This window comes from Calidris pugnax, unplaced genomic scaffold (genome assembly GCF_001431845.1).
Source record: "Calidris pugnax isolate Ruff unplaced genomic scaffold, ASM143184v1 scaffold63, whole genome shotgun sequence".
Taxonomy (NCBI): Eukaryota; Metazoa; Chordata; class Aves; order Charadriiformes; family Scolopacidae; genus Calidris; species Calidris pugnax.
Window position 1 is genome coordinate 6,831,430 of NW_015090852.1, and position 26,486 is coordinate 6,857,915.

The window sequence follows — 26,486 nt, forward strand, 5'->3', positions numbered from 1 at the left end:
TACTTGGAGATTAAACAATTATCATTACTTCTTGCTGAACACACTTATTGCATTGATGATAGAAAGAAAAAACATGAAACTAAATATTGCCCACTTTCTGGAGTGCCTCTGAGAAACCACAGATACAGCTGCACACTAAGTTTCATGTGGTGCCACTCAAGGTAACCACTGAAACATGCAGTAAGAACACAATTTCTCTCCTTACATTTCTCTTCAAAATACTAGCTAGGCACTCAAATTAGTCTGGGGCCATTCAATAAATCTAAAAGAACTAACGTGATTGATTTACTCCTGACTTCCTAAGTCTTAAAGAATGCAGCAGTCATGTCTTTTTTGACATTTACTTCACTTCATACCCAATACCAGTGCCTACTCATTTCAACATACCAAGACAGCTTTCATTCACATCCTAATCAAAGAAAATGTTCCTTAGAACTACTAATATTTATATATATGAAAGCCAGCTAGGACAAAAATAGTCTTAAAAGAACCACAGAAAAACACACAAGTATCAGAACTCATTTGAAGTTGTAAAATTCTAGAGGAGAAACAAGAAAAAAGAGGTGTTAATTTTTTAAGATAAGTAGCTCAGCATGGAAAGACAAAACAGAGCTGAACTGAGACTCATTGCTGTGGTACTAAGCTTTATACACCTGCCACGTAGAATAATACTTCAGAAATTTATTCTACTTTAACATATAAACTGCTGTTTCCAAGAGCAGTAATCTTATGAAACCCACAAAAGAATAAAAAAAAAACCAAACCACCCCAAAAGCAGCACTACCCATTCAAAAGTACCTGAATTTTTATTGTGCTTTCTTTAATTCTGTGAAACCTCTTCTTTTCAATGAATCCTCTGACTCTAGCCTGCACAATGATAATGTTCCTCCGGGTTTGTAAATAAGTTGTTCTTTGGTATCTCACAGTCAAGCGGGATCGGTAGCATCGTTGTAAGACAACTGCTGCTTTTTTGTAGTTTGTATACTGTGATTTAGCTTTATGCATTAAGTAATAGGCTCGTATTGTAACAGCTGCTGTTCTAAGTTGAATAAACTTTCTACGCTGCACAGCCATCTGAAGAAAAGACTGAATCTTTCTTGCAGCTCGTATCCGTCTTGCTATTTTTCTTGCTTTCATACCACGGACGGCAGACTGAATAATTACTATTGCTCGTCTTTGAGCAGAATACTCTGCTTTCTGTAAACGAGCCCTGTGACATGCTCTGTACCACCTCTGAATAGCAACTGCTGAACTCTGAATCAACTTATAGCGAGTCCTTGTTCTCTGGCATCGGAACATGGACTGGATCATTATAGCTGCTGCTTTCTTTTCAAGAAAACGCCTCCTCTCTACACGCATTTTTAAGAATGATTGTATGCGCCGTGCAGCAACATTGGTTTTATACAGCTCTCTAGCTTTTTTAGCACGAAAAGAAGACTGAAGGCAAATGACAGCCTTTTTCAGTTTTGCATAGTTTTCCATGTCAGCTGCTTTTGCTATTTTGGCTCTGAACCTTTGCTGTATAACTCTGACAGCCCAGCACAACTGTTTGTAATATCTACGTTGTATGTACATGCGATAACTAGACTGTATTACAATTGCTGAAACATGCATGATTTTCAGTTTCTGCCGTTCCTTCATGCCTCTATATGATGCTTGAATAACAAGAGCAGAATTCTTCATTGTCAGAAATTTCTGTCGTTGATTCTTTCCTTTAACGTAGGATCGATAGTAGTTCTGTATAACAATAGCTGCAATTCTCATCCTTTGATAGGACCTTCTAGTCCTGTGCATTTTGTAGGCTGACTGTATTGTACTCGCAGCTAAATGCATATGCTCAATACTCTTCCGCACTCTGATACCTCTGTACACAGCCTGGATACAAACAGTTGCTCTGCGAAGAGAAAGGTACTCCGAAGTATGCTGTCTTGACAGAATCAAAGCTCTGTATCTTCTCTGAAAGACAAGAGCAGCGGCTTTAAGAGAGAGATACCTTTGACGTTCTCTAAAAGCTTTAAAATTTTTCTGAACGACAACAGCAGCACAGTGCATTTCTTGATGACGTTTTCTGGCCTGCCTGTCTCGAAAAGCCTTCTGAATACAAGTTGCTGCTTTCTTTAATGCAGAGTAATGCCGTACTGCAATTTTCTTCAGGTTATTGGCTCTGTATCTCTTCTGTATTAGCTGGGTCGCCCACTGAACTCTTCTGTAATGGCGGTACTCCCTATACATTCGGTAGTTTCTCTGTATGATAAGTGCTGCCTCGTGTCTTTTCTTCAAGAGGCATCTTGTTTTCATTCCTCTATAGGCAGCTTGAAGAACTAAAACAGAATTGTACATTTTTAAGTATCTTTCTCTCACACGCTTCCCTTCTCTGTAAGCACGATAATGTTGCTGTATGATTACTGAAGCAAGCCTGACAGCTTTATAAGAAATATAAGTTTTATGCATTCTTAACGTTGCTTGAATAACTGTAGCAGCTTGATGCATCTGCTGGATTTTTTTTCTTACTACAAAGCCTCTGTAAGCAGACTGTATGATAACAGCAGCATTACGGAAAGAGAGATATTTTTGATGTTGAATTTTTGCTAGTTTTGTTGCTCTGTATTTCCTCTGAATTACAATAGCAGCTGTCTTAATGGAAAGAAAATGTTTTCTTTGGATAAAAGTTCTAAATCTTCTTTGAATAAGTGCAGCTGATTCATTCAGAGTTCTTAAAAGTCTTCTTGTTTTCATACCACGGAACGCAGCCTGGATACGCAGCGTAGCACTTTTCATAATCATATAGTTGTAAACTTGTGTATCTCGCTCCTTACAAGCACGGAACCACTGCTGAATCTGCCTAGTTGCCAGCAACAATTTTCTGAAATCCTTCTGTTGTTTGTGCATTCGATAGTAAGACTGTATTACTGCTGCTGACTGATGTAAAGTTTTTAAGTTCTGTCGGACCTTCATGCCTCTATAGGCAGCCTGAAGAATAATGACAGACTTCTTTAGCTCCAAGTACTTCTTACGTTCTACTTTGCCTAAACAAAATGCTCTGTATTGTCTTTGAATTATAATTGCTGCCATTCTCATTGCCTGATATTTTACGCTCATGCAATGCATCTTAAACGTGGCTTGGATACAAACAGCTGCTCGATGCATACAGTGAATTTGTCGTCTAACTTTTACACCTCTATACATTGCCTGCATTTTGAGAGTGGCTTCTTTTAAAGACAAATATTTCTGCTTTTCACACTTAGTGTGAATAGTTGCACGATAACGCCTTTGAACTACTATAGCTGCAAATCTCAGTCTTTCATAGTCCTTTTTGACCAGGTAAGATTTGAAGGCAGCTTGTATAATTGTAGCAGCTTTGTTTAGTTTGCTCAATTGTTTCCTCACAGTCATGCCCCGGTAAGCAGACTGCAAGACTAACACAGCTGCCTTTGTTCTTAGATAAATTGCACGTTGGGTTTTTTTCATACAGTAAGCTCTAAAGTATTTCTGAATCACTAGAGTGGCTTGTCTTAGTTTCTTATACTTTAGTTGATGCACGTGCATTCTGTAATAGGACTGAATAACTGTTGCAAGATTATGTTTCTTTTGAATTGTTTTTCTCACAGTTTTCCCTCTCCATAATGCCTGAAGACGCACTACAGAGTTACGCAGCTGAATGTATTCTTGCCGTTGTTTCTGGCCTATGACACTGGCTCTGTAATGCTTTTGGATAGTTCGCACAGCGTGGTTCATACGTCTGAATTTTTTCAAAGCCATGAATTTTCTGAAGGCAGCCTGTATCTTAGTAGCAGCAACACATTGTCTTCGGATCTGCTTTCGTACCTTCCAGCCTCGAAAAGCTGCTTGTAAAGAAAGCACCGCCGCTCTTGTCGTGAAGAAGTTCAGTCTTTGCCTGTTGCCAGTCTTACAAGCTCTGTACCACCTCTGAACCACAATGGAGGCCTCAACCATTGCCTTATATTTCGTTCTTGCAGCGTGAGCTCTAAAAGCAGTCTGAATTTTAACAGCAGCTCTGTATTCAAGTTTAAGATTTTTGCGTGCTTTATAACCCCTGCAGGCTGCCTGTAAGCACACGACTGCTTTTTTAACTTGTAAGAACTCCTGCCTCTGACACAGCTGCTTTTTGTATGCACGATAATGTTTTTGAATGACAACAGCAGCACGATAGATGTTTAAATAACTTTGCCTGTCTCTTCTCATTCTGTAGCGTGCCTGGAGGAATACTGCAGTCTCCCTCAACCTTTGCATTTGTTTCCTGACAAGATAGCCTCGAACTACTGCTTGAATTCTTATGCAAGCTCCCTTCAGTTTCCTATAATCTTCTTTAAGTTGAAGAGCATGTCTATGAGACCGATACCGTCGCTGAACATAAAGCGTTGCCTCTCTTAACGCACAATAATTCTTACGTGCTTGCCTCATCTTTACAAAAGCTTGAATCTTCACTGTTGCATCTTTCAAGTATTTAAATCTCTTCCGGACAATATAAGCACGGTAATTTGACTGAATTTTTATCACAGATCTCAATATGCGAGCCTCTTTCCTAGCTTTCATTCCTCTGTAGGCAGACTGTAGGACAACAGCAGCCAGACGCATCCTCTGGAAAGAAGCAGCTGCTTTTTTACGGGAGGCATGTGCCCTATACCAAGCCTGGATTACAGAAGCAGCATTTTTCATCTCTTTGTATCTTTTCACTTGTTGGTATTTTCTCACGTGTGACTGCAATGTAGTAACAGATTTTTTTAACCTTAGAAATAGTAATTTCTCTTTCTTCATTCTCCACAGTGATTGAACAACACAAACTGCTTTTGTTTGCCTGTATAGTTTACGAGCCTTCATGCCTCTAAAAGCAGCTTGGAGAACTACCACTGCCGCACGCTTTTGCAAATAGTGCTCTCTTTCAGTTTTTCCTAGTTTATAAGCTCTGTAATGCTGTTGAATTGTCACTATTTTTGCCCTGTGTTCCTGGTAAATACGTTTAGCCAGCTGACAGCGGTACCAAGCCTGAATCTTGATAACACTTTGCTTAACACGCAGATAGTGCTTCAGATCTCTGTGCATCCTGTACCAAGACTGTATGACAAGGGCAGCCTTCGTTCTTTTAGCCAGTTTTGAAGATTGCCATTTTCGGAAATAAGTCTGAAGCACTAAAGTTGCTTTAATTTTCTGTTGAATTTTGTGCTTTCTCCATCTTCTGAATGCGGACTGAATAGTAAGTGCTGAAGACTTTAAGGTTTCATATCTTTGCCGATCTTTTTTTGCCAACTTAGATGCACGCAGATGATTTTGGATTGTAACAGTAGCCCAAAGAATTCGTTTATATGCAGCAACAGATTTCACCATCCTTATCCTTGATTGTACAAAGACAACATAGTATCTTAGCTGTAAATATCTTTTCCTAGCAGAGTATCTCCTCCAATAAGCCTGCAGGAAAAAGCAGAAAAAATAGTATTTTCATCATATCTCCAGTTAAGCCTAAATTTGAGAACTACTGACATCGGACTTTTTAAGATCTCTTAAGCCCTAGGAAGACTGAAGCCCAATATTTGGAAAATTAAAAAAAAAAAGCCAAATGCTTGGATCATTGTTTTTTAAGCAATTTAAATTCTGGGGAAAAAGCTAAATTTGTCTAGGGAACAAAAGATTGCCTTTTAAAGTATTAGATAAGTCAGTGATTCTTTAATCTCTGTTCCAAAAAAAGTGCTTTAAGAATGCCATATTAAGCTTTTGGTAATAGAGGGGAAAGTATCTTGAGAAACTAAATTAACGGCTCAACTACCAACTGATAACTAAAGTTTGCCATTTTGAACATGCCCACCACAGGTGACATAATAAAAGGAGAGTAATTATTTATTTTTTTTAAAGCTTCTTTGGTAACATTCAGCAGCTGCAAAGAGGCAAGCCAACACAATCTGATCAATCCTTATGTTGACTGGTTTAAGGCTCAGTGTTTTAATGTTTATTGTATAACAAATTATACACTGATTGTCAATTACCATGTCTCTCTGAAGAGAGAAAGTCAGCAAAATACCTCAAAAGGGAGGGGACTGCAGAGGAAGGGGGAATATTACATTTTCACAAAGACATTGTTTGCTGCAAGCAGAACAAATGAGCAAGCCTTTTTCTTAGGTTTCAGAGGGTTTCCTTGCTCTGTAATTTCACTTTAGATCATATTACCTGAATGACTGTGGCAGATTTACTTCTGGATTCCTCCAGTTTTGTTTTTTTCAGATTTAAAAGAGTCATCCTGGCTAAGTATCTTCTCCAGTGCTTCTGGATGATAACTGCTGCATTCACTTTCTTCAGGAAGCGTCGACGAGACAGGAAGTTTATTGCAGATTTTTGAATTATCCGAGCAGCTCTGTCTCTTTCCTACAAAGAGGGAATTTCCACTGAACAGTTAGGATTAGAATTTTCCCTAAAGTTTTTGATGTATTAAAAGAACTATTTAAAGCATTTGCATAAAAGTTAGCTTGTTGATAAAAACCCCACATAAATATGACCTCTGCCCCCTTCTACATCACAGATTCTTAGAATATTTCACTTGAACACTGTTTCAACATCGAATAATATGCATCTCAAACACAGGGGTGGCATTTATAAACCTTAATGGTGTCATAGTTTTAAAACCATCACAAGATCTGGTATAACTACCAGAAAAGCAAGAAACAAAATATCAGAACTCATGCGACTTAACTCAAAACACTGGTGAAGTTTGGCTCCTGAAAAAAAAAACTTAAATCCATGCAGAGGTTTGATTAGTCTTTTCATCTTGTAGCCATTAACAGGAATTTAAAATTAGCTACTCCCTTTTTGTTTTAAGGAAGCAGTGCAAACATTTTGTATTTGAAATATTGGGAAAAGGTCTTAAGGGGCAACATGCTCTAATAAGAACATAAAAGAAAGAACACTAGCCCTTAAACAAATGCAATTATTTCAGAATAGTCTTAAATGACAGTGTTGTTAGTAGATTACACCAAGAAGACCGTACATAAAAATGGTATTCATTAATTTAAACACCAATATTATTCCAATAAACCTGTATACTCCAAACAGTGAATTTATGTTCTTTATTCAGTATTTCTCAAAGTAGAAACAATGCATATTGAGCAGGCAAAGAGTACCTGAGAAAGTTTCAGTTCCCTTTTCAGCCTGTAATTCCTCCAAACAGACTGAATTAACCGAGCAGCTCGAGTTTCTTGCCGAAGATCTAGAAGCCGCGAACACAGAAATGACACGTAGGTAATAACAACCTGTACAAATGCAGAGCACAGCAAGTTAAAGGCTATACAGATTCACAGGACAGCAGAAAATGTTTATATCAACTCTAAAGGTGTCTTACCTTCTCATCAGGAATTGTATTTGACATGTCTGAGTGATGAATCATTGCTGGTATTCCACCCAGGTCAGAAACTGCAGCATTGATCAGCTGGAAGTTTTTCCTTTCATTGTCTAAGAGTTCCTTGTACAGGACTGAGGCAGTTACAGCTTTGCAAAGAGAGAATAGTTGTCAAATCAAATTGCACATCAAATAAATATATTTAACGTTAACTCCTGTACCTCAAATAACTCACTTGGGTCAAGCATTCCTTCCGTAACGTTTAGAGAAGTATCAGACTCTGAACAGGAGGAGGATGAAGAGTTCAGTCCCACTGTATGAGTTTTTGAGCATTCTACTGTTTGAGTTGTACGTTGGCACACAGCTTCCAAAGGCACGTAACATGGATGATAATGATGAATCAAATGACATAATACTCTACCATCAGAGAAACACACTGTGAAATTTTCCACCTGTTAAATAAAATACAGTAAGATACAAGTCCCTTTAATTTTTGATACCAGTTAACAAATTCTATATCCAGTTTATACCAATTATCTTGTACCTTTGAAAGTGACTAAGTACAAATTTTTTTTGAACAAAAAATTTATGAAACTAGTGCTTCCTTTGCAGATGAACTGTACAGTGATATACTATACAGTGAATGTCCAAAGGAAACACTTAAGAAACCAAGAAAAACGCAATCCTGCTACAGAAGGACCCCCAAGAAACTTCCATAGGTACCTTAACACTAGATATTCAGCGCAGAAATAAGCTCCAAACTGTCATCAGTTTTAAGTGCTGCATCTTGCCCTTCATAAAAAACAGCAGGTGGGACTGTATTCAGACCAGAAATAAGTCTCTGAACAGGGCTTCTCTTCTTGGAAGGAACAAACAATATGCCCCTCCTAAACAAACATCTCTTTCAGGAGAGGAATATATCTTACCCCAAACATTCGTTTAATTCTTAAAATTCTTATAAATGGTCAACATTTTATGCACAAATACTTTTAGGATTAATGCTCTATAAAGAATAAACATTCTTACGACAGCAAAGAATGCATTTTCTGAAGCATACAGAAAACTATTTACCTTGATATTGTAAAATCCACAGACAGCATTGACCCATGCCATCAGCAGCTTCACATTTTCACTGTAACGTTGAGGTGAGGAGTTACTACTGTTATCTTCTTGTACTCTAAAACAGTTTGGAAAAGTCTTAAGAGCACCTAATTGTGTTTTTCTTTTGTGTGCATTCTTTAAAAACTCAATTTCTTCTTTTAACTGTTCCACGTTAAGAAAAACATCCACCTATTAGGAAGGGGAAAAAAACCAAACCATTTTGTTTATGTCACCAACAGCCTGATGTGTCACGTGTTGCAGCGGTTAGATGCAGAGGCTTTAGATACAGCATTTTATTAACGAGAAACTAACTCTCACTAGTTAGCAGTACCTGCCACACTGAATCATTAGTGGATAATCTGGATTTGCCAGCAGAAATGGAAGTGTCCGCTACCAACTGTTTCAAATAAAAGAACATAAACCCACACTCCCACTATTCTGTGTAAAACAGTTACTTCATTACTCCATAGCTGGGGGAAACAAGGAAATTGCCTGAAACAGCCTGTGTTATTTCACCATACTTTCAGAGGAAACAACAATTTCAGTGTTTCACCTGCATTTCTACTGAGTTCACGTACCACTCCTCATTTAAGGGATTATGAAAGGACTTGAGCTGGTGATGTGATGGTCTGAGAAGATCTGGTGAAGAAGTAGCATATCTACAGAGCTTGGATAAAGCCACTCCTCACTGAAGTTATTTCTTTAATCAAAAGCAATGCAGCTGTGACACATGCATCAGGAGAACTAAGCAGAGGAAGGTAACTATTCAATACTGTAACTGTAGTTAAGAAAGAAAATAGTTACCTTTGGTTTAATTATGTTCTTCTGGCTCTCTGGTAGTTCTGTGGCTATAGCCCCTGAGATTCTTGCTTTAAATATAGTTGATTGTGCTTATATACCTGACTACTTAGTGCTGAAATTCCACCTCAACTTGTACCTTATTTTACTTTCCATACTTAATGTTACTTCCAGCTGGATTTATCAGTTGGACATTTATTTTCAAAAGACTCTGACCCCAGTTAACTCTCTAAAACAGTCTTAAGAAAACTATTTTTCCTTGCTCTATTAATATTTTCCAGTAGCTTTGAAATGCCATTGTAGCAATGCCTAAGAAATATTCATTCTTATTTCAAGAAGGTGTCCTCAAATTGACTGTTTCAGATGAATGGAAAAAAGTAGAGCTTCAGAGCTTACTCTTAAATTGTCTATCAGCATAACCTCAAAATGTCCTTTTCAGTTAGTAAGAGTTTACCAGCATTTGGAGACCAACATTCTTTTACTTTTGATTATCAATTCTGTTGGCATACAGCATAAACTCAAAAGTTAAGTTTTTTTCCAAATACTTATGAATGTATATAAGAAAAAGAACAGTTAAAATATTATCTAAACTGAACAGTTAGCAGATTTAAGTGAAGTTTGCATGGCACTTTGAACATACAAAGCAAATTATTTCATAAATTTGATTAGTAGAGGTTTTCAGAGACAACAAATATTCCTGAAAGACTGGTATTTTCGTTATTGCTCATTTGTAACTAGTAACAAACAAACAAAATAAGTAATTGAATAGTACCTGGAAGGCAAAGATAATTTTCCACAGGAGTGCTAATGTTCGTTCTCTGTGTCTATCCACAATATCCCTGGAGTCAATTGAAGCTCCTATCAAATAAAACATGGAATTAAAGTGTGCACTAGTCCTCCAATGCACCTGGAATAACACTGATTTTTAGGCCTTACCACTTTCATCTTTCAAGTGAATTCCTCGCTCCTTGAGTACATTAAGAACAATGTCAACATTATGCATCTTCTGGAGACGACTTATTGCAGGAACTCTCAGTTGTTTTGAAAGATTCCAGTTTTTGGTAAGAAGTTCCATTGTTCTCCTAACAAAGGGAATTTCACAGTTTAATACCTTAGCCAAGCTCATGTTAAGTATTTTATAAAAGAAAATAAATAGCTCAAAATAATTCTGTATCAACGCACACAAGACGAATGCCACATTGTAAGTCCACAGCCAGATTTGTAACAGCAAAATCAAATTCATCCAGTGGAGTTTGAATATGACTGACAGGTAGTCCTAAGAAACCAAGATGGCGGGAAAGGTCACCTTCACCACTCAGGAAGTCCCGAGAAAATGCAAGCAGAAGGTCTTTGCTAGACTAAAAGACAAAAAAAAAAAAAAAGGAAATATTTGTCAAGCAGAATACAATTTTTATCCTTTGTTCTCCAGATTGCAATTCATATTTCCTTGCCTACTACTTAAAATGATAATTTTATTATAATTTTTTTAAAATTTATTTTCACCTAGTTCACACAGCTTTAATTTTCATTGTACCTGGCTACTAGGTCACTGAAAGCACCAACAAATTCAGGAATACTTTGTTTCCTCAGTCTGCCTGTCTATATAGTACAAACCCAAGAAAAGTGATTTTATATGAATGTAACATATTTGTTAATCAAAGCCTTTGTACAACAGATGTTGCATAGTCTTTCTTAACAGAGCAACGTAACAGAAAATACCAAACAGAAAAGCCCATCAAACCAACCTGCGGTTAAGTATGCTAGAGGGACACTTTAAAATAATGCAGAAGCTTAGCTTCAGAGAGGGAAGCCAAATAATGCAAGATAATGGAGTCATTCCTACAGGACCAACAACCAAAATTTTCTTGGTAATTCCTTTACATTACTGTGAGATCATGCTTTGAGAATGTTCATGCAAAAGGCTGAACAGCCAAGCCTTGTTAAAAAGTACATAGTCAAATCTAATAAAAAATTAAAAAACTCTGCATTGAGTCTTAGGACAATATTGGAGTGAGGCATCAAACCACAGCTCTCTTACCTTGAACTCTGCATCCTTACAAAAGAGGCAGGGGTCATGGTCAATCATTCTGGACCGTTTGGCACAATCCAGAAAGCAAACTAACAAGAGCAGTTTTTTCAGTGTGAACTTTGACAAAGCTTCTTCGTGACCTAAAAAGACAGAACCTATTATGTGATAGTTCAAAAATTAAATGCTAATAATAACCTAATTTTGGAAGTAGTAGTTACCTTCTCGATAAAGGTGAGGCACACTGGGATGTCTGTATTCAGCTGCAATGTCAGGGCTCCAAAGCAAGCGATTAAGGATAAATATTGCTAACCCCATAACATCACTATTACTCTCCAAAGCTATCAGTTCTCCATAAACAGTCTAATATGAAAAAAGGAGACAAAAAAGAAGAACCGTTAAAAGTTACTTTAAATACTATGAGGGGTTTTTTTAATAACATACATTAATGACCATCTTACTACTTCAGTATTTTAGTAATCTCTAAAAATCAATCAGTTTTTCAAATCAGTCACTTAACAATAAAACCAAAGGAAATTTCAGGAGACCCAGTCTCATTTCAAAACGTGTCTGACCATCCGCATCTGACGAATCAATCAGGAACCTCCTTAAAACAAGTGCCTTTTTCTCCAGTTTACTAAAGGGTGAAACTGACAGGAAGCTTCTGTTGTGCTATTTATTGGTCAGAGAGTTAACTTCCACCTTCCTTGATTAAATATTTTTCTTTTTGATAAGGCAAGCACTTTTTTAAAAAGCAAGCCTGTTGTAATAATTTAAGAGATATAAAGACTTTACAACTGAATTGAACCTACCTGAATTAGTAAAATAAAAAACATAAAGAAACCCTTAACATCCCCTACTAAAAAAATTGCCAGATGTTTTTTAAACTTTGATTACAGACCATAAATTCTGCACTTACCTCCAGACCTATGCGCAGCCACAAAGGGTTGTAAGATAAAAGCCAGTTAAGGACTTTCTGCCTTTCTCCTGCAAGAGAGCATCTTGCAATATTACATCCAGCAAACATTTTATATTATAACAAAAATTTCTATCAACCAGTCTTAGATTAAGTCAACTTAGTGCGCAACTAATCCTTTTTCTACTTGCAAGAAAAGAGAGGATGCCAAGTTTTAGTATTCTTACCTACATCTTTCCAGAGATGTCTGTCTCTACGAACTAGCAAACGTCTAGTTTCAATCTCAACTTCCAGCTTCTTAATAGCTTTAACCATTGTTTCAGATGTAAACAAACGGCAAGCATTACGTCGTAACTTATTCAGCTTACGATGAGCTGTATAAGCTTTTAGAGATGCTTCATCTTTCGTTGGTGCTTTAGGAACACTGATTTTATGATGGTTCTCTTCTCCCAAGATAAGAGCAGCTGCATTTACTGTTTAAACACACACAAAAAGTATGCATTTACATCTCAAAGGTAGCTTTGCCCACCTCATTTATTTTCTCTTCTCTAAGCTCATTTTGTTATTTTCCTTCAGACTAATAATTTTATGCCTAGGAAGCTTATCAGCTATTGCACTAAACATATATTGTCAAATAGATGTATACTAGTCAAAAATTTAATATAACTGCTAATTTCATAAGCGAGCAGGGCTAGGAATTCAGTTTTAAGATCAAATGTACAATCTTCAATTTTTTTAGATTGAAGCTAGAGAAAAAAAAAAAAAGTACATCGCCACAATTTTAGTCAAATAACATAGAATGTCTTTCTGTAGGTAGAGGTTTCCCACTCAATACCCACTGAGCAGTGCCACAAGCCACATGTTCCAGTGTGTATTTCTTGCTGCAGAGCACACTCCCCATTCAGGTGGGGGGCCTGCTGTGCTTGGTGTGAGCAAGTGCACCATCTGCAATTATCACAAGGGGAAAATACAACTCCAAAAAGGGTTAATTCTGCTGGGATGGATAGCACTGTCTCCAGTGGGAGATCCGCTCAACATATTCCATATTTTCTAGCATAACCACCACTGAAACACATTACTATATATTTAGTTTATGATAATAATTTATTAAGTCAAAGGCTGAAAAGGGAAACCCAGGTGATACGTAAAAATTAAGACCCAAAAAATCTACTCTTACCTAAGAGCTTAATGTTACGTGAATGAAAGTGACAAGATGGGACTAGTGGTAAGCTAGTACTACTATTCATCAGTATTAATAAAGCACACTATATAATGTTTAAGAACATTAAAAGACCAAATAAAAATTCTTGTACTCTTACCTTTTGAGGTGTTTGTTTTTACACTGAAGTCATCAGGAGTAAGTACAAAATTTAACCACCAGGTAAAACCTCGTTGCTGCTTCTCCTTCCAACGTTCATCATAAAACATGTTTTTAGCAGCAAAAGGCATTGGGTGCCTAGGAATGACTTAATAAAAAAAATTAAAAAGAAAAGTAAATCTCTCCAGTTCATAAACTGTTTGATAACCAATATGCATTTCATTGTGGAAAGAATTAACATTTGACATTCCATTTAACACTATAGCAGCAAAAAGCAGATTTTTCAAACCTTCAGTGACTTGCAGATCAGTCACCAGTAAATAAGTTTCAGCTACAAAACATGGATTAAGTCACTAAAGCACTGGAACAAAGACAAGACTTTTAGAACCCAGGCCATTTGCAATCCACATCTTGGAGCAAAACCAAGCTGAGTCAGATGAGCCAGAAAGAGCCATTTTATACGTACATTCTCCTGATCAGGTCAACTTAGTATTATTAGCTCTGCAAAACCAGTATCTTTTTGGTAAGAAATTTTCTCTTAATAGGTATTCAGTTGTTGTATTAAAATGTTATCATCTATGGAAGAGTCACTTCTCTGGTAATGGTCAGTCAGGTGTGAACATATCTGTAATGTAGCTTTTACAATACAGGCAAAACTGGAGGAGAATAACATTTACCTTCAGCTGGTCATGTGTTGCAATTGATTTTCTTATGAGTGGTCAAAGTGGAACATAAGAGGTTACACATATTTTTCTACTAGATATTGACTCATTACAGGTACAATCTTCTATTTCATCTCAGCTCTAACCAGTTGGGTCTTACCAATCACTAGCAGTACTGCAATTGTGACATTCAGTTCAGCATCTACTGTTTCACTAAATATCAGGAATCTGCCTACCTGTTTTCAGTGGTTTCACAAATGTCAGGTGAGACTGAGCCAATCCAGGGACGGGTTTACTAGTTCTGTTGCTAGTTATAGATGCTTTCTGAAGTGAAGGACCTACAAGCATTAACACACAAATATCAACAACAAATATGTCAGTGAAAGTTAATGTATAAAGCTTCGGAACACTTACAAAGTGTTATGGAACTCAAGCAATTCCCCGTGAACCCATACAAAACACCAGTAATCTCCCATTGATGGAAAAAAGTTAAGCAAAGCAGTTTGACTACAATCAAAAGAGAAAAATAGTTAAGAGTAAATAAGTGCTATCATATTTTACAGTTCTTCCACACACTAAGGAAATGTAGTATTTGCAATTCCTTACCGTATAGCTAGAAACACTAAGCTAATTGGTAAAAATATGCATAAGAATACGTGAAAGTGTGTATTATATAAGCATCTGGGATAAGAGGTATGACTTTTAGGGCTTTACACACCTCTTCCCACAGATAGATGGTTGTACTCCATCTGAAAAGTTCCTTCCAACCTAGACAATTCTATGCTTCTGTGATAGATGGCACACTACATTGATACTGATTTGTGTTAGTTTAAGCAGTAAGGCAGTAGGCCAGTAAGTATTCTCCACCACACAGCAGCAGCAGGACTTAAATAAAACACAAAGAAAAAATGCAGATCTAGGCTTTCTGAGCTCTCAACATAAGAATACATACTTCTAGTGCAATCATTTTGTTACATTGACACTAAATGAAAGATTAAAAAAGTATGCTGTTGGAGATGAACTATAGCTGCTGCCTGACATCCCCTGACAGGATGGTGCTTCAGAACTCAATTTCCCTTTCATTCCTCTCCTGCTTAGCTGAAATAGTGTTTTTCATAAAATGGTCACTTCTAGAGAAGTGAATTCATCATTCCAATCTCTCATGCACTTCTTATACATTTTAAATGCATTCTGATAATTTTTAAGAAAGTTGGATCTCAAGTAGATTAAATTAATGATGGACATTTCAAAGTTAACTTTTAGTAGTGAAATATAATTTTTCTTTTTGAAGCCTAGAGACAATGCCTATGCAATTAAAAGACTAACAGGTTATATTCCTCCAGAAAAATTGTCAAGAAGAATGTAACTCAACGCTGTCATCATTATTGCATTTCACAATTAGGATTAAGAGACACCAAAGTCATTTAAGGCTCACAGAATACTTCCTTGTCCAGCCCATCTATCCTTACCCTAGTGGATGAATAGAAATAACCTGGTAGATAACATAGCTTTTCCCACTGCACATTAACACTGTTAATGTGTTGTTTCTATGTAGACTACCTTAAAAAGCCCGGAATCAAAGTCAATTTCTGAAAGCCCCAAATCAAGTCTAGTTCACAGAACAGATCACTTGAACTGAAGAAAGCAACATGTTATTTTGATCTGAAAGCCATAATTCTGGAAATTAAAAGCTCCCTTCCATTCCAGACCCTCATTCTTTTTCCATTCCAGAGCTTGGGAACAGAACATTCAGAAAACCCAAAATACGCTAAAATACAAGAAGTCAACTACTTCTGATCTTCAAGCAACAAAGTATTGGCAAACTATAAAGGCAGAAAGATCCACACAAGGCTGACAACAAGCCAATTACAGACAGTGCAAAGCAGGCAGCATGAATGAGACGTGGGAACTACATATTTGAAAACACATTAGCACAGTAATGGAATCAAATATTCCAGTAGTAAGTGTACATATGACAGAAATCTCATGCAGCGAGTAAGTTTCTAGTAAATTTGAATTCCATAACAAGGGTTCTGCTTGAGAAATACTAGATACTTTTCCTGCTCCTGTCAGTAACAAGGTTTACAAAAGAATAAAGTAAATTTGAAGCCAAGTACTGAGCCAAAATTATGACCTAATTAAAATGCAGGCAATATCAAACAAAAACACAAATTCCCATGTTTCAGTGACATAAAATATTTTTGACTGTTGCTACATGCTTTAGTTTGCTATACAAATTTCATAATCAAAGACATTTTTCAGAAAGTGGTAAATGAAGGAAATACTGCTCACCAGTTTTCTTTCTCTGCCCTACTCTCTCTCGGTTTGTGCGTTTGATGGCTGATGGTCTCATAGTAGTATTTGTTTTATTGTCTACACAAGATATAAGAGTTCTTTTTCTTTCCACTTCTTCCACATACAGTGGAGCTGTAACTCTACTATTTTCTACGTATATTTCACTTTTCCTCTTACGACACAAAGCAGTTGATCCAGTAGGAGATGAATTAACTTTGTCATCGTGACATGTACTTTCTGCTGAAATGGGATCTATAACTGGAAGGTGCTTATGTATTTCTGCTTTTCTATGTACAGGCACCACATCAGCACATTCCATTATTGCTTTACTGAGGCATTTTTTAGATTTTGGCTGGACGGTTTCCGTTCTTTTGTCTTCAGCAGCATCACGCTTATTTTTTATGACAGTGGCAGAAAGAACTGGACGCTTTTTTGGTTGCTCTCTCTGAGAAGAACTGTGAGTCTGAAGCTCCTCTGTAGAAGGAAAACTGATGTGGTTTTCTTTGCGTTTGTCATAGTGAAGTACCTGTGACTCTATGTTATGCATCTCAAAGACTTCATTTAGGTTGTGTTCTATATGAATATGAGTTTTTGTCTCCATAGCTCCATTTTTATCCCATTTTGAGGGTAGGGATTTCTTTACAATGCAAGTCTCTGTAGTAGATGATATTAAAGCTGTCTCAAGTATAGAAGTCTTTGATTGCTGATCTGACAAGATGTCTTTCAGAAATTGATCAGGTGACAAAATTGGAACAGACTGCTCTATTGTATCTATATCCACTTGATAACTACCTTTTACAAAAGAGTCTGGACTTAAAATTCTCCTTGCACCTAAAGCAGGCACTGATGCTGAGTGTTCTGGAGTACAAACTGGCGAAAGTGTACAATTAAGAACTACTTCGTTGTTTGAAATGGGCAGTTGTGTTAAGCCAGTAGAACTGTATGTACTTTCAGATGTTAATTCGTTTTGCTCATCAATACATTTCTTGACATTACAGCTGTCTATTTCAGGCAATAACTTCTCATTTATGGCAGCAATATCCGAGAATGTAGTAGATCTTCTCATCGCAAGTGGTGTGCCAACAGTATTGTGATCTTCCTCTAGCACTGGTGCAATAGGAGATATAGGCAATTTATTTTCTGACCCAATGAAAGAGTCATTTCCTGGGGATATACTATTTTGCACTGTGTTTTGATTTTCACACGGCTGAAGTGGGCTTCTAAGTCTATCCACCTTCTGGGAAACTTGAAAGGTTTTATTAACATTTTTAACTTTTGAAGTACTTTTGACTTTTTTTGAACCAAATGTTTCTGAAGAGTTTTTCTTTTTTATAGTATCCCAAAGACTCCTCTGAAAAAAATAAATGAAAGTTAGTATGCTGACTTTCTATGTACTTTATTATGTATAAAAAATGAACATCACTAGTGTATTCATTCAAAGGCTAAAAATATAATAAAAAGAACACCTAGTGCAAAATTCACTGCAAGTTATTTCCAGGCTTGAAAACTTTTGGTTTTTTGGTCATGTTTTAGTTTTATTCTCAGATGTAATGCACTAGTGTCTACTTTCCAATCCAGCTGAAAAATTTTTAAGACACGGGGCATTGCTGCAGACAGTATAATTTATCAAGTTTTAATTCTCCTTTATTGAAAGGAGAATTCATCTCCTACTAATTAAAATAATATCTGTGTCAGCTATGCCAGAGAGAACTAGGACACACAAACACACACTCACCTTTTTCTTTGGAGGTTGCTCAGCAATACCCAGGAGCACAGCTTGATGCTTTACAACGCCATTAACAACGAAAGTTACCAGTTCTCTGACTTTTCCTTCTTCTAATGGTGTCCATGTTACAGAAACAAAGATTCTTTGTCCTGACTATTGGGAAAAAAAAAAAAGAAATGTTTAGTATCTAGCATCTAGGTACACTTATGTGACATCAAAGATAGAGCAATCAAATCAAATGAGAAGCAGCATATAGAAGCTATATATATTACAAAAACATGAAATGATAAACAACTGTTAAATGTTTAAGCATCAGCTTTTTCCCCTCTGACATCTAAATTTAAGCAATCAAAAATGTTGTCTAACTAAAAGGTCATGTACCTCTTGATGAAACTATAACGGGAACATATAGTAAAAGTGACAAGATTTGAGTAAGGGTGAATAGAATAAATTACCTAACTTTTTGCACATATTAACCAAATAAGTCCTCTAAAGTAATTTTGAGATAGTTATGTTTGAGCTAATACTCAGAAGTTAATTTTTAGGATTTTAGCTGAATCTAAATATCAGTGTTGTTTTTTTAAAGCCAAACGACCTGCAATTATAAGATTTGACACACAACATGGTTGAATACAAATGAAGACACTGCAAATGAACATGGAAGTTGTGGAGCTATGTATGATCTATGTAAAGATTCTTCACAGTGCACAGTGACCTCTACTGAATCATTTCGGTGCTCTGCTGATATTGATACTAACAGACCAAAGAATGGCTATACCTCAGACAAAATCCAAAGGAGAGTATGAAAATGACCTGTCTTTTGAGCATTTTCATTAGGAGTTCCACCTCCTTGGGCAGATGCATTTAATGAAACCATACCAACTAGTTAAATATGGCTTATAGAGTAAAGCAGGTTAACAACAGTTAGTATTCACCAACTATTATAAGAACTTGTCATTCAAACACTTCATAGCGAGACTCCAACCTATATTCATAGGCATACCGCTGTAAGAGATCTTGAGAGTTTCTTTCTCTCCTAAAGAAATTCTAGAGAGTCTAGATGACCATATCTATGTGTTTGTCCAAACTGTCCTTTTAAAAATTGCCATTGATTGGATTAACCATAGCTCCTATTTCCTTGGGAATCATAAAGATTTATTCCCAGATTAAGCCTGCTTTAGCCTCTATTGTATTATTAATTAACATTCAGAAGAGTGAGTTATTACCCTCTTCACAAGCTTCCTCAGCCTTTTTCCTCAACTCAGCAGACATCCTCCAACGTTTTGAGATGACGCTTTTAAAACACCTCTTGTTATTCTGTCCCTGTCTTTATAGCCACATTCCCAGAGAACAATTAATTTAATTTTTTTGGGGACCTTACTGCAAAAATAAAAAGCAAGAGATCAACTCTGTAGAGCCAGGATTTACTGCCTCCGTAGCCTTTGACAGCTCCCAGCCCCGGAGCGGTGTAATGCCACCACCTAAAGCTCCAGGTGGGACCGAGACAGGCACCCACAAACGCCACCCACAGCCGCAGCGCAGCTTCCTGGGTATGGGCCACCTAAGGCCGTAGGACTACCCGGCCAGTCACGCGTGACTTCTCCCGGGGGAGGATCAGCCCGCAGACCAGTAACATCTCCTCAGCGCGTCTTTCTCTGCCGCCCAAAAGCGGGGAGCTCCCGCCTCAGCCCCCCTCAGAGGGAGGCTCGAGGGACCCCTCGCGTGTCACGCGCGCGCAGGCACGCGCGCACACACACACACACCGCCCCCCGGCCGGTACCTGCACAGAGAAGCGGCGATACTCAAGGCTAAAGCCCCTGGCCGAAGCAGGGAAGCGATCGACGACCACCTCAGCGTCCTCCGCGTTGGGATTATCGATGCCCAAGAGGCGAGTGCGGGAGGCACCGACGCGAAGGCTGCCGAAACTGAGGAAGGGCGGCCGGGAGAAGTGGCTCAGAACCAGCACGGCGGGGCCTTCGTCATCCTCCTCCTCCTCCTCACCCCGCCGCACGGCCCAGCGCCGCCGCTGAGGACTCTGCTCCCACGCTGTCGCTCCGGGAAAGAACCCCGCGGCCATAGCCGGGGCAGAACCCCGGAGACGGGCCCAGCTCTCAGCTCTCCTCACGACACCGCCACTACCGACACCGCTCCCTCACCGCACCAACGGCCGCGCCTCCGTTCAAACGGGGCGCCTCCACCAATCCCCGTGCGAGCCCGCCCCTTCGCTTCTCCGCCAATCAGCGCTGGGCGTTTTATTTAAACGGCCCGGCCTCAGCGGGGCGGGGGAGAGGCGACACGGCCCGGCGGCGGGAGCGGAGCGGGCCCGGGGGTGGGAGGGGGTTCCCCCCGCATCCCTCTCTCCCCGCATCCCTCTCCTCCCACCTTTCTCCGCGCCCCCGGGACCGGGCAGCTCCATCAAGGCCCCGGGCGAAGGCCTTGGTCTCCTCCACCCAGGGAGCTGGTAACGGGAAACGGCCTTCGGCTTAGCATTGGATGGTTTGAGTGATGCTTCAAAATTAAAAACAAACAGAATCAAACAAACAAACAAAAAAATGGATTTAGCAAACACCCGGGCTAAAAAAAAGCTCTCCTCCTACTAAAAAATAATAAGCCACGCGAAGCCAAGTGTTTTTTTTCTAAATAAATTTAATTTACAAAATATTTTAAAATAAAAAGTAGAACGAGACGCGTGCAGATGTGATGGGAAAAGTTTGCCTCGTCTGCTTATCTTTCATGAGCTTTGAAACTGACAGACACACAGAATGCTGTGTTTCCATGCTGTTTAAAAGAAAAATAATCAGAAATCAAAACTTAGCACAAGCATCCCTGCAAGAAATCCTGTGAAGCAAGCAATGTTAAGACAAAAGAACTTTACTTTTCCATAACAATCAAAATTACACATAGGACTGAGTACTTCTACATTTACAGTACACTTCCTAACTTTTCCTTACAGCAAAGAATTTCCCCTAAAAAGACAACTTTACTTAAAGACTTCCATCTAAAATATCAACCTATACAGTCCACATTTAAAACACGTTATCTCATATACCGGTGACAAAATATTGAGTTTATTTTATCTTATTCTTTCATATAAAAGGACCAACATTTAAACATGATCAAAATGGTCATTGAGCATTAAAAAAGTTTGCCATTGCTACCTTTATTCCATCAAATCCTTTTAAACCAAAACAATTCTTATGAACCATGAAAAAGATCCTTACAGGCTGAAGCAAAGCGACTGCCCTGCATTATATTCTGCCGGTGTCATTCTTCAACACTTACGATGAAACAACCCAATCGCCGTGAGGTGATATCCTAGGAAAAGATCCCATGTGACAGCAGACACAAGGACCTACAGACAAACGCAATCTATTTCCCTTAAGTGTCAGTCACCTGGAGAACACACAATCTGGATGAGTTATGCATGTATGCTCAATATAGAAAAATTCCACATCTTTTTCATTGTTTTCAGGGAAAAAACCCTATTCATCTACAACAGCCGTCTCAGAATTCATTCATAATTCTACATTCTACTACACAGAAATTATTTTAAATTTAAAAACTCGAGGGTCATTTATTCCTTAGCACATAACACATCTCATGTTCAATCAAGCACGTTCGGAGGCAATTCCTTAGAAGCATTCAGAGTTCTGAATGCCCTCTCACATCGGTTACTACGGAAATAAGCTTAGCTCTTTGATGATACCAAGTAAAGCTTTTGTCATTGTGTTCTGGCATGACCCGTCTTCAAAAATAACTACCCAAATTATAATCCAGGCTAAAGTAGCAATATATTTTTAAGGAAACCACAGCCTTACAGAAGATACATCACCACCATTACAATTACTGATGTTCAGCATAAAAAGAACCCATGAGAGCCATACCTCTGTAGGAAAAGTGTCAGTGCTCAAAGAGGAAATTCCAATATAAATAAATAAACCAAGCATAAAATCCACTTAAAGAATTAAAGGCAGTATCCCAGTCAACAACCAGAAATTTGTTCAGCAAAAATACAGAATTCAATGTTTAAACAGAACGAGTGCAGTAAGTTCTCAGAACCATGTAGAAGTTTAGAGTTCCAACACGGACTCCACTCTTCTTCCCAAAGGTCAGCATGTAGAAAAGACCAACTTTGTGCAATGTGCCACTGATCTTATTTTAGAGAAATTTTTAGGAGACCTGCTTCTTCCTTCTTTGGCAACAAATGGTCAACTGAGTCAATAACTGCCAGATAAAGCATAGCCTTTATTGTAAAAGCACCCTCCAGATCAACAGGACATGCACTCTTGGATGAGACATATACAGATTAAAATGGAGGTGCCAGACACCTGCGGAGTTTCATCTTTGCAGCTGTGAGGTGAGGATCTCTGCCCTTCAACTCCAGTCCTCGTAAGAGGAACTGGCCTCCATCAAGCAGAGATCAGCTACTTTCACCTACCAAATGAAGTACCAGTCCATGAAAATTTACTTTGCTCATATATGAATTTTAAATAGATGTAAAGCCATAAGAATTATAGCTCATGATATTAAAAAAATAAAAACTATGTATCTAGCACATAATAAGCTTTCCTATTTTCTTTCACTGTCAACTGGCAATGATCCAGCCTGACCAGCAGGTAAAAACATTAACTAGTAGGGTTATCTGCAAATAAAAGAACGCCAAAGAACTAGTAGGTCATTTTTTCCAGGAATGACTAGTAATTCTGGCCACCCAAACAGCAAAGATAGTGCTTGTTTTTCTGAAAAATGAGTCCTTTTATAATCTGCTTCTTGCTGGGCACACAAAAACATGAAGCCCTTTGGAAGATATTGACCTTAATGTTTTCTGAACTAGAGAAAAAGCCATTATTCAGAATATATGTAAAAGGCACAATCATGAAAGAATTTTAAAAAGGACATTATCAAGTAAATATGATCCAAATTCCATTTTAGTATCTTCCTAGAGTGCCTTCCAAACAGACTGGATTTTAAAAGAAAAAATTAGTTTCTAACTATTTTTAAGCCACTGTTTTGTCAAAATCCTACAGTATTGTTTTCTGTGGTAGGACAGAAAAGACAAAGAGATAGGCTTTTTAGTCTGAGAACTGCACTGACACCACAGATGTTGGGTTATTTTTAATGGCACAATTATAAATGCTGGAAATCACGTTTCACGTCCACATGCGCTAATATGAGTATGATACATACACAGCGACTTGAAAACTACACATAAACAGTAGTTTTCAAGCCATGGAGTGTAAAGATGACAGAAACAGTTTTATTTTGAAAGGAGATGAAGATGGAGTTAGAAAGCAGGAAGGGTAGTACTTGATAGTGTCCTTTCAAAAGGTGGCATTCAATGGCCTCATTATTGCTGTATATTTGCTAGTATTCAGCTTCTTACCAGATATATTTACAGCACGTCAGTCTGAACATTCCCAGAGCACAGCTCTAAATTTTCCTTTAGAGATACAAACATAGAACAGTTAAACATATGTAGTCCTGTTTTACAAACTGAACTTTTAAAGTTTAGGACTTCTATTGTGCTTCTTTGGCTAAGTCCTATTTAAATATTGATAACACTTAAAATTCTATAACTCTGCCACTATTTAACAGCTAACAGAAATCTTTGGTGTGTTTAGATAAGAATCCATTAGGGTACAAGCTTCAAAATATGAACATTCAGGCAGCTCTGGCCCCTCTCCTGCAAACTGCTCAACACTGAAGTAGACAGGGATTAAAAGAACCTAACACCAAAGTATTTAAATAGGGTTTAAAATGATCCATGCCATTTAGAGTTTGTGGAACTGGAGTGATAAACAAGCTTCTCACCACAGATCACTTTTGTTCAGGTTATTGGGTAAATTTAACAGTTATAATATTACACATATGTCCAGTTTCCCATTTTAAACTGTAAGACAATAATTTCCGAATAGGGAAAACTGGGGAAAATTTTGCCTTCATATGTAATTCTTGTGAGTAATAATGAAGATTATAAAATTACTTCAGATACTTTCTTTGGCATATTATTCACCAAACAAACATAGAAAAATTATTTTTAAAGTAGACTTAAAATAGAAAGCTTTACAAGGTTAAATTATACTAGATTTCATGGTGAATTATACTAGACTTGTAGTTCAATCAAAATGGTTCTTTTGGAAAAAAACCTTTATGTCTAGTAAAGAAAAAACTAAAAATAATTGAAGACATAAAATACTCTGAAGAGTTTGACTTTGTTTTATAAACACAGTACAAGAAAGTGAGAAACAAATCAATTTCATTAGCAACTCACTATAATTACTGATTATTTGTTTTTTTAAATAGAACTTGAGTACTGTTCTGGAAATAAAAGCCTTTAAATTTCTTCTCTGTCACAGGTAACCTGAAAATGAGCATGCTAATGTGGGACCCTGTTATAACTTATGCTCTAACAAGGATAAACCACGCCAATCCTATATGACTGTTCATAGACTAAACTGACCTTGCAAATACTCCCATTTCTTTCAAAGTTAGAGTGTGGGGCACACTTTAGAGAACAAACAAGATTGAAAAGGCATGAAAAAAAGCATATTAAAATAGTAATAACTGTAGAAAATTAAGACAATGCCATTGTCTAGATCTTCGCAGATAATTCATTATTTAGAGATCAAATAAGAATTAGGAGGCCAAATTTAGGCAGCCTAATTATACTCAGGGGGATCACCAAACATCCTGTTTAGTGTCTTCATAAAATTTCTGAATCACTCTTCAGAAGAATCTAGTTCCTGTGTCTATTGGCTAGGCTCTAGAGTTCGGCAGACTTTAAAACCCTCCAAAATGCCTGAAGTAAAATTATATTTTAATTTCTATGTGAAATATAATTCAAAGTTTTGTGTTTTACATCCCTGCCTGTCCTTACAACTTTCAATGAATTTGATATAATCCTTATACTTCCAGAATGCTTTCTATTACACTTAAAACACTAACTCAAAGTGAGATGCAGAAAGGCAATTTTTTTAAAAAATAATAGCCCGATATGTAATTACATTTTTCAGCCACTATCCTTAAAAGATATTTCAGAGCATAATTTTTAAAAGACCTTCTATAAGATTTTTAAAAACTCTTAAAATCACAAGAAACACTCTCTCAGTATGCATTAAAATGTTCCTAAATGTTCAAATATTATGTAAACAAACCTGATTTTCCAAAACTATGCAGAAGACTCATGAGTCCAAATAAAATATAAATCTTAATTGCCATATCAGCCTTCTGTTGGCTAATGGCTTAGTAGATTAGGTGGAATGTTATGGTCTGATCATGAATGTTCATTGTTTGAAATATTCTGTACACTAGGAGCTGTATCTAGCCCCAGTAAAGTTCCAAGATACGACTGGTCTCTAGGATCCAACATTTGTTCAGGCCTTACAGGATGAACAATGTTTGCAGGTTGTGGAGTAAGAGTATATTTCTCTAGAAATGATAGATCTGTTGCTCGTTGATAATCTGTCTGCTCGGGTTGCGGGGGAAGGATGCCGTGTGACTGAGCAGTATGCTGTACCAGATCAGCTTGTGGATCAGGCATCTGAACTGGTACCAGAGTCACAGGCACACAAACTTCTCCAGATACATTCTGTAGCAAAGTTTTGGCTTCTGATTGATATGCTTTGGACTGTTCCACGTACTGCTTAGCCTCAGTTTGGTAATCTTTGTCATCGGAGGTGTACTGCACTGGTAAGGAGACTAGCTTTTCCTCTGAAGAAGATGTCAATGCCTCTTCTGCAGCCTTTGATCCATGAACATGATCGATATGGTATTTCAGCTTGTCTTTTCGTTTAAATGTTGCATTGCAGTGTTGACAATTAAAAGGTCGAGCATCTGAATGAATAACCATGTGTTTCGTTAATGTCTTCTTAATTCTGAAAGACTGATTACAGATTTGACATTTGTAGGGCTTCTCGCCTGTAAAGACAAAGAAGAACTAGTTATTCTGAGTGACACTGTGTCACGCATTAATATGCAAATACATAGAGACCTAGCATAAAACAATTCTACTCAAAATAAATAGCTTATGTCTAGCATCAATTTTGGAATCAAGGGAGCCATTAGAAGTTTGTTTAGAAGTTATATTAGCATACCCTTACAAACAATTCTCTCAATACTCAGGATTTCTGTCAAGTATGTACAAAAACAAACAGGATAAAATCCAAATAAAAAAGAACAGTCTTTAAACTGTTATGATACTGGTATTAAATAAGCTCAATTTGTACTTCTATACATTTCAAAAGGACAATGATTTCCCTAAACATAAGGCAGGAAAAACAAAGTCAAACATATAAGCACGTAAACC

At 37.5% G+C, this 26,486-nt stretch overlaps 2 protein-coding genes across 4 annotated transcripts in view; both read right to left on the reverse strand.

The window, feature by feature from the left end:
- Positions 1 to 20,258, reverse strand: part of ASPM (abnormal spindle microtubule assembly) — a 30,630-nt gene extending 10,372 nt beyond the window's left edge. The window contains exons 1-19 of the mRNA XM_014943345.1: positions 19,962 to 20,258; positions 18,191 to 18,334; positions 16,453 to 17,806; positions 14,397 to 14,498; positions 13,500 to 13,646; positions 12,408 to 12,653; positions 12,184 to 12,251; positions 11,486 to 11,627; positions 11,277 to 11,407; positions 10,421 to 10,596; positions 10,175 to 10,320; positions 10,011 to 10,096; positions 8,411 to 8,629; positions 7,575 to 7,791; positions 7,343 to 7,488; positions 7,125 to 7,253; positions 6,178 to 6,372; positions 1,597 to 5,424; positions 799 to 1,326 (exon numbers count right to left, since the gene is read on the reverse strand). Coding sequence (XP_014798831.1) covers positions 799 to 1,326; positions 1,597 to 5,424; positions 6,178 to 6,372; positions 7,125 to 7,253; positions 7,343 to 7,488; positions 7,575 to 7,791; positions 8,411 to 8,629; positions 10,011 to 10,096; positions 10,175 to 10,320; positions 10,421 to 10,596; positions 11,277 to 11,407; positions 11,486 to 11,627; positions 12,184 to 12,251; positions 12,408 to 12,653; positions 13,500 to 13,646; positions 14,397 to 14,498; positions 16,453 to 17,806; positions 18,191 to 18,334; positions 19,962 to 20,258 — 8,301 coding nt within the window. The remainder of the gene's footprint in view (positions 1 to 798; positions 1,327 to 1,596; positions 5,425 to 6,177; positions 6,373 to 7,124; positions 7,254 to 7,342; positions 7,489 to 7,574; positions 7,792 to 8,410; positions 8,630 to 10,010; positions 10,097 to 10,174; positions 10,321 to 10,420; positions 10,597 to 11,276; positions 11,408 to 11,485; positions 11,628 to 12,183; positions 12,252 to 12,407; positions 12,654 to 13,499; positions 13,647 to 14,396; positions 14,499 to 16,452; positions 17,807 to 18,190; positions 18,335 to 19,961) is intronic.
- A 778-nt stretch (positions 20,259 to 21,036) lies between these two features.
- ZBTB41 (zinc finger and BTB domain containing 41) overlaps positions 21,037 to 26,486 on the reverse strand; it is a 34,704-nt gene continuing 29,254 nt past the window's right edge. Inside the window, exons 12-13 of one of the 3 annotated variants that reach the window (XR_001412230.1) lie at positions 25,336 to 25,829; positions 21,037 to 23,621 (exon numbers count right to left, since the gene is read on the reverse strand). Coding sequence is in view for 2 of the 3 variants with exons in the window: in XM_014943489.1 (XP_014798975.1) it covers positions 25,455 to 26,098 (644 nt within the window). In the remaining variant the exon portion in view is untranslated. Of the gene's footprint in view, positions 26,099 to 26,486 lie in introns of all 3 variants that reach the window. The other 2 variants (XM_014943489.1, XM_014943487.1) reach the window with 2 other exon arrangements.